Raw genomic sequence first — 8,753 nt, forward strand, 5'->3', positions numbered from 1 at the left:
GCAGTTAGCCTGACCCAGAGCCACCTGGTGCCTGTCCCACCCCAAGACCTGGGACCTGCTACTGGGATGACCCAGAGTAACCCAGTGCATGCCCCACCCCGGCCCGCTGAACAGATCTGCTGGGGTGACCTGGAGCAACCCACACATGCTTCACCCTGAACAGTGAGGGGAACCCAGAGCAACCCAGCACAAGCCTCACTAGGACCACAGGGGAACTCTGACTGTGAGATCCAGAGCAACCCACACCTGCTACACCCCAGACTGCAATTCAGTCCTGCCAGGGCCATCTGGAACAACCCAGCACACACCTCACTCTGGGCTACAAGAGAGCATGACTGAGCAACCCAGGACAACCCACCCATGCTCCACACTGAACCCAGTGTGCTTCTCACTCAAGTTATAAGAAAGTGAGGACTGTGCAACCCAGAGCAACCTGTGACCACTCTACCCTGAGCCCAGGGTCTTGCTGCAGAGGCAACCAGGAGCAACCCAGCACACACCCTACTCAGCCCATAGAGGAGCACTGACTTTGTGACCCAGAGAAACCCACACCCACTTCTCCCTGGCTCCTATAACACCTCACACCAGGTCAAAGGAGAACACTACTGGGGTGACACAGAAAAATACAGTGTGCTCAGCCAGAGGCCACAGGACTCTGCTACAAGTGCACAACAAGAGGGACCTAGGGTGCCACCCTGCCATGGGTGCCAGGGCCACTCCTCGAATTGCATGCCAGAGGGCTTTGGGTCCTCACAGAGAGTAGCACACCAGAGAAACTTTGCACATGGTCCCACCACCACAAGCATCTGAATCAGACAACTGAGGGACCAGATCTGTGGGAGAAATGGATACAACTCAGAGCAGAGACAATAAAGGCATGAGAATCAAGGAATACCCACACTCTGGGCCAATGATTTCCATAGCATTGCCTCAATAGGGTCTTCAACCTCTCACACCCCAAACAGGGTGCCCAGGGACAAAAGGAGACAACAAAAATGGAGACAAAGAAACAAGCCCCAAAGAAAGAAAAGGAGTAATCACCAGCAAAGAAACTAAATGAAATGGAGGTGTGCAGTATGCCAGGAAAAGAATTCAGAGTAAAAGCCATATAGTTCATAAACAGGATGGATGAGAAAATCAACAACTTATGTAAGAATCAAGAGGAGCCTTAGCCAGTGTAGCTCAGTAGATAGAGTGTCGGCCTGTGGAATGAAGGGTCCCTGGTTCGATTCCAGCTAAGGGCACATGCCTGGGTTGCAGGCTCAGTCCCTAGTAGGGGCGTTCAAGAAGCAGCCAATCAATGATTCTCTCTCATCATTAATGTTTCTATCTCTTTCTCCCTCTCCCTTCCTGGCTGAAATCAATAAATATATATTTAAAAAAATCAAAAGGAAATCAAGAATGATATATATACAATAAAAAATACAATAGAAGATTTCAACAGTAGACTAGAAGAAGCTGAGGACCAAATTAGTGAGTGAGAAGATAGGGCATAAAACATGCTCAATCTGAACAGCAATTTAAAAAAAATTATTCATAAAGCAGGAGGAGAGCCTAAGGGAGATTTGGGACAACATGAAATGAAGTAACATACATATAAAAGAGGTGCCAGATAGACAAGAAGTGGAGCAAGAATTGTAACACCTATTTGAAGAAACAATGACAGAAATCATTCCTGATTTGGGCAAGAAAAAGGTCACACAAGCACAGAGACTCCCAAACAATATGAACTGAAAATGACCAACACGAACACATGTCATCATTACAATGGCAAACATTAATGAAAAAGAGAAAAATCTTAAAGGCTGCAAGAGAGAGACAGAGAATTAGATACTAAGGATCCTTCATCAGATTATCAAATTATTTCTCAAAAGAAACACATCAGGCCAGAAGGGAATGGAATGAAGTATACAAAGTTATGAAAAGCAAAGAACTGAATCCAAGAATACTCTATCCAGCAAGGCTATCATTCAAAATTGAAGGTGAAATCAGGAGCTTCATCGACAAAAGAAGGCTAAAGGAATTATTCACTACCAGTTCAGCAATGCAAGAAAAGGTAAAGGAACTGTTGTAAAAAGAAGAAATAGAAATGGAAGAAGAAACACAAGCATGAAAAATAAAAATAACTACAAACAAGTACCTATCAATATTAACCCGAAACATAAATGAACTAAATACTGCAATCAAAAGACAGTGTGGCTGAATAAATAAGAAAACATGACCCATATATATGTCATTTACAAGAGATCCACCTCAGAACAAGGGACTCACACAGACTGAAAGTGTAGGGATGGAAAAATCTTTCTCAGGCATATGGAAATTTAAAAAAAACTGAGGTAGCAATAGTTATATCTGACAAAATAGACCTCAAAGTGAAGACCATAAGAAGACATAAGTAAAGCCAATTCATAATACTGAAGGGATCGTTAAAACAAGAGGACATAACAAGAGTAAACATATATGAACCCAATATAGGAGCATTCAAATACATAAGGAAACTTCTGGAAGATATCAAGGGAGCAATCACCAACAATACAGTCATTGTAGGGGACTTAAATACCCCATTAACATCGGTGGATAAATCTTCTGACAAAAAAATCAACAAAGAAATAGCAATCCTAAATGACTCACTAGATCAGATGGAACTAATTGACGTCTTCAGAACACTTCACCCCAAAGCTACAGAATATACATTCTTCTCAAGTGCACACAGGATATTTTCAAAGATAGACCACATATTGGGACACATATTGGGACATTTTCAGAGGTAGACACATTAGAAAGTCTCTTCGATTTCAAGAAGATTGAAATCATATCAACCATCATCTCAGTCATAATGGCATAATATTAGAAATCAACTACAACAAAAACAATAAAAAATTGAGCATTTGGAGGCCAAAAAGCATGCTATTAAAGATGACTGGGTTGCCGAAACTGGTTTGGCTCGGTGGATAGAGCGTCGGCCTGCGGACTGAAAGGTCCCAGGTTTGATTCCGGTTAAGGGCATGTACCTGGGCTGCAGGCACATCCCCGGTGGGAGATGTGCAGGAGGCAGCTGATCGATGTTTCTCTCTCATCGATGTTTCTAACTCTCTCCCTTCCTCTCTGTAAAAAAAAATCAATAAAATATATTATATAAAAAAAAAGGATGACTGGGTTACCAAAGAGATTAAAGAAGAAATAAAAACTATGCTGGATAGAAATGACCATGAAAACACAACAATTCAAAATCTATGGGACACAGTGAAAGCAGTCATGAGAGGTAAATTCATAGTACTACAGGCCTACCTCAAAAAACAAACAAAAAACCGTGGTAATAAATTTATATGTCTACAATTTAATGATTTAGAAAGAGAGCAACAAGAAAAGCCCAGAGTAAACATAAGGAGGGAAATAATAAATATCAAAGCAGAAATAAATGACATAGAGGCCAAAAAAAATTACAAAAGATCAATAAAACCAAGAGCTGGTTCATTGAAAAGATAAACATGACCAATGAACCTCTGGCTAGGTTCACCAAGAAGCAAAGAGAGAGGACCCAAATACACAAAATCAGAAATGAAAGAGGTGAAGTAACCATTGACCACACAGGAATAAAAAGAATGTTAAAAAAGTACTATTCCAACAAACTGGACAAACTAGAACAAATGGGAATATTCCAGGAAAAAATACCATCTTCCAAAACTCAATCAAGAAGAATAAAATATTATGAATAGGCCAATAACTCTGAAGGAAATTGAAGAATTAATAAAAAAAATTTCAGCAAATAAAAGCACTAGTCCAGAAGTTTTTACAGGATAGTTTTATCAAACATTCAGAGACATACTAAAACCTACCCTCCTCAGACTATTCCAAAAAATTCAAGAGGAAGGCACACTTCCAAGCCCTTCCTATGATGCCAGAATTACCCTAACTCCAAAATCAGATAAAGACACTACAAAGAAAGAGAATTACAGGCCAATATCTCTGATGAACATGGATGCTAAAATTCTCAACAAAATTCTAGCAAACTGGATACAGCATTACATTAGAAAGGTCACACACCATAACCAACTGGAATTTATTCTGGGGATAAAAGGTTGTGACAATATCCGCAAATCAATAAATGTAATACATCATAAATTGAGATACAATAATCATATAGTCATATCAGTTGATGAAGAAAAAGCATTTGACAAAAATCCAACACCGTTTCTTGACAAAAACTCTCAGCAAAGTGGGAATGTACAGATGATACCTCAAAATACTAAAAGCCTAATATGAAAAACCTACAGCCAACATTATACTCAATAGGAAATATCTAAATCATTTCCCCTAAGAACAGAAACAAGATGGGGTTATCCACCTTCACCACTCCTGTTTTACATAGTACTGGAAGTGCTAGCCACAGTGATAAGACAAGAAGAAGAAATAAAAGGCATCCTTATTAAGAAAGAAAAAGTAAAACTGTCATTATTTACTGATGAAATGATATTGTATACAGAAAGCCTTAAAGAATCCATCAAACGATTTTATTTAATAAGTAAATTTGGTAATGTAGCAGGAAAAAATATTAACACCCAGAAATCTATGGAATTTTTATACACCAACTAGAGGCCCGATGCACAAAAATTTGTGCACTTGGGGGGAAGGAGGGGTCCCTCAGCCTGGCCTGTGCCCTCTTGCAGTCTGGGACCCCTCAGGAGATAACGCTCTGCTGACATAGGCCTGCTCCCAGGTGGCAGAGGGTAGGCCCAATCCCTAGGTGCAGCCCCTGGTTGGGCTCAGAGCAGGGCCAACTGGGGAGTTGGGGCGCCGCCCCCTGTCATGCACAGAGCAGGGCAGATTGGGAGGTTGTGATGCCACCCTCAGTCACGCTCAGGGTAGGGCCGATTGGGGGGTTGGGGCACCGTCCCCTGTCACACTCAAGGCAGGGTTGATGGGGAGGTTGTGGCGCCACCCCCTGTCATGCACAGAGCAGGGCCAATCTGGGGGTTGGGGCGCTGCCCCCTGTCACGCACAGAGCAGGGCCCATCGGGGGGGGGGGGTTGGGGCTCCTTACCCTGTCATGCACAGAGCAGGGTTGATCAGGGGGTTGGAGAGCTCCCCCCTGTCACACACAGAGCAGAGCCCATCAGGGGGTTTGGGGAGCTCCCCACTGTCACGCACAGAGCAGGGCCCATCAGGGGGTTGGGGAGCTCCCCCCTCTCACTCATAGAGTAGGGCCAATAGGGGAGCTCGGGCACCGCCCCCTGTCACACACATAGCAGGGCCCATTAGGGGGTGGGGGCGCCACCCTCTATCACCCACAGAGCAGGGCTGATCATGGAGTTGGGGTACTGCCACTCTCACACTCAGGGCAGGAGGTTATGGCTCTACCCCATCATACACAGAGCAGGGCCCGTGGGAGGGGGGGGTTGGGGTGCCACTCCCTGTCACACACAGAGCAGGGCTGATCAGGGGGTTGGGGCACCGCACCCTGTCACACACCGAGCCGCAGGGCGATCAGGGGGTTGGGGAGCTCCCCCCGTATCAGGAACAGAGCAGGGCTGATCAGGAGGTTGGGGTGCCTTCCCCTGTCACGAACAGAGCAGGGCGGATAGGGAGGTTTTGGCCCCGCCCCCTGTCACACACAGAGCCACAGGGTGATCAGGGGGTTTGGGCGCTGCCCCCTGTCACACTGATCCTGGTGCCAGGAGGCCTCTCAGCTCCGCTGATCCAGGTGATGGGAGGCATATTACCCTTTTGCTATATAGGATAGAGGCCTGGTGCATGGGTGGGGCTGGCTGGTTTGCCCTGAAGGGTGTCCTGGATCAGGGTGGGGGTCCCCACTGGGGTGCCTGGCCAGCCTGGGTGAGGGGATGATGGCTGTTTGCAGCTGGTCACACACCCTTCAGGATGGGGTTCCCCACTGGGGTGCCTGGCCAGTCTGGGTGAGGGGCTGAGGGCTGAAGCTCCCAACTGCTCTTTTTTCTTTTTTTTTATTCTGGGCCAGCTTTAGCTCTGGCTCCAGCTCTGAGGCCTCTGCTGCTGCTGAAAGCAGGTATCTGGTTTGTTTAGGTTCTTTTTTTTTTTCTTTTTACTTTCGTATACATATTTTTTATGTAAGAAAAACAAATTGGTAAATTAAGAGTTCAGACATCTTGGACAAGACTTGACTTCTGGGCTTCAGAAAGATGTGGAAACTTTTCCTGAAGAAGTTTTGCTTTCTTTTTCTCTAAATTTCTCTTCCTTATTTGGATCCGGGCGTGTTTCTCCCGTTTCAGTCTGTCAAAATGTTCCACATAGGGCATTGCAAAGAATCGTTTCCTGTTGTACCTTTTATTTAGGTACCAAGGTATAGGCCACTGTTTGAACTTGTGCCAGATGATTCTTCCAAAGATGTATTTTCTCCAGGCACCAGGTCTAGGTTTTTCTTGATCCGTCTGAAGGAGCCTTAGGGCATCTTCTAGTTCCTGGACAACTTTATCGAGTGCATCCATGGATTCTATTACTTTTTCTAGCCGCTCCAGGCTTGGCATTAGTAGTATCTGCCGCTTGGCCTCCTGCTCTAGAGTTAGGAGCATGTTTCTTTCTTTCAGTAGGACATACCAAAGTTTATGTAAATCTTCATTACTTTTGTTCCTTAACTGCTGACAGGTCCATGCAGCTCCAGATTTCACTTTTTCTTCTCCCCAGTTCTTTGGGTCATCAAAAAATTCTTCCAGTCCTTTCCTTGATAATGTGGTATGAAGTATTCTACACTGGTGTAAAGATGTGACACTTGGTATATTCTTAGGCGACAGAATAAGAGAAAACCCTGTGCCAGCAGGGACCTGAGGGCTCATGAATGACCTGGAAGTCTGCACGGCGGCTGACACTTTCCTGCAAAGAACGGCTAACCTGGCAGCAGAAATTTTTTTTCTCGCTTGTTTAGGTTCTATAATCGAAACAATGTATAACTCCAGCTCTGAGATCCCGGGCTCGCTGAAAGCAGGTTTCTGGGGTTTTGTTTAGCTTCTATATTTGTTACAATATTTCTTAAACTGCAGGCTCAGAGGCAGGCGGGGAACGTTGGAGTCCTCCGTCACTGAAGCAAGCAAGCCTCATGTTAGTTTCAAGCTGCCTGGCTGCCGGCCGCCATCTTGGCTGGCAGTTAATTTGCATATCGCGCTGATTAGCCAATGGGAAGGGTAGCTGCCGTATGTTAATTACCATGTTTCTCTTTTATTAGATAGGATAATGAATTCACAGAAAGAGAAACTAAGCAAACAATCTGATTTACCACTGCACCAATAAAATTAAGATACCTAGGAATAAACTTAATATAATCTAATAAAAGAGAAACATGCAAATTGACTACACCTCCGCTATGTTCCAAGCCACTCCCAACAGCCAATCAGAGCGACTATATTCAAATTAACCCAACCAAGATGGCACCCGGCAGCCACAGAGCTGGAGCAAGCAGGAGGCTTGGTTGCAGCGGCAATGGAGAAAGCCAAGCTTCCCACCTGCCCTGGCCAGCTGTGACCTCTGCTCAAGGCAACCAAGTTTCAATTATAGAAGATAAATAAATCCCAGATACCTGCTTCCAGCCAGCCTCCTCTGGGAAACTGGGTGGCTGGAGACCGTGGCCAACCTGCAAACAGCCATCATCCCCTCACCCAGGATGGACACACCTTCATGGGGTGAGGGTCCCTGCTGGGCAGCTTGACCAGCCTGCAAACAGCCATCAGCCCCCCACTCTGAAGGGGGTGAGGCCAGCCTGAAAACATCCCTCAACCCCTCACCCAGGTTGGCCAGGCACCCCAGTGGGGACCACTACCTTCAAGGGGCTGTGGCCAGCCTGCAAACAGCTATCAGCCACTCATCCAGGCTGGCCAGGCATCCCAATGGGACACCCACCCTGATCCGGGACACACTTCAGGGCAAATCAGCCAGCCCCCATCCATGCACCAGGCCTCTATCCTATATAATGAATGGGTAATATGCAAATTGACCCTAACAGCAGAATGACTGGGAATGACTGATCACTATGACACGCACTGACCACCAGGCGGCAGATGCTCAATGTAGGAGCTGCCCTCTGGTGGTCAGTACGCTCCCACAGGGGGAGCTCTGCTCAGCCACAAGCCAGGCTGATTGCTACCAGTAGAGCAGTGGTAGTTGGAACCTCTCCCGCCTCCTCAGCAGCACTAAGGATGTCCAACTGCAGCTTAGGCCTGTTCCCCTCTGGCAAGTGGACATCCCCCGAGGGCTGCTGGGCTGCCAGAGGGATGTCTGACTGCCAGCTTAGGCCCAATCACCTGGGGAGCAGGCTTAAGCCAGCAGGTGGTCATCCCCTGAGGGGTCCCAGACTGCGAGAGGGCATAGGCCGGGCTGAGGGACCCCCCGCCCCGAATGCACAAATTTTTGTGCACTGGGCCTATAGTTAAGCTTATAAAAGACCTGTACTCAGAAAACTACAGGATGTTGAAGAAAGAGATAGTGGAATATATAACCAAGTGGAAAAATATACCTCATTCATGGGTTGGTAGACTAAATGTCTAATAAAATGTCCATACTATCCAAAGCAATCTATAGTTAGAATGCAATAACCATTAAACTATCAACGGCATACTTCACAAACCTATAACAAACTCTCCAAAAATATATATGGAATAAAAAAAGACCCAGAATAGCTGCAACAATCCTGAGAAAAAAGAACAAAGTTGGAGGGATCATAATACCAGACATCAAATTATAGTACAAAGCCAATTTCTCGAAACAGATTGCTACTGTTGTAAGAACAGACA

The 8,753-nt window shown here is 45.6% G+C and overlaps 1 protein-coding gene across 1 annotated transcript; it reads right to left on the reverse strand.

The window, feature by feature from the left end:
- Positions 1-5,902: 5,902 nt before the first annotated feature.
- On the reverse strand, positions 5,903-6,854 carry LOC308511365 (large ribosomal subunit protein uL29m-like). The gene has a single exon (XM_081081395.1). It carries the CDS (start codon positions 6,804-6,806, stop codon positions 6,114-6,116), a length of 693 nt encoding a protein of 230 aa, XP_080937521.1. The 5' UTR covers positions 6,807-6,854; the 3' UTR covers positions 5,903-6,113.
- Positions 6,855-8,753: the final 1,899 nt, after the last annotated feature.

This window comes from Myotis nattereri (assembly GCF_964212035.1).
Source record: "Myotis nattereri genome assembly, chromosome: X".
Classification (NCBI taxonomy): domain Eukaryota; kingdom Metazoa; phylum Chordata; class Mammalia; order Chiroptera; family Vespertilionidae; genus Myotis; species Myotis nattereri.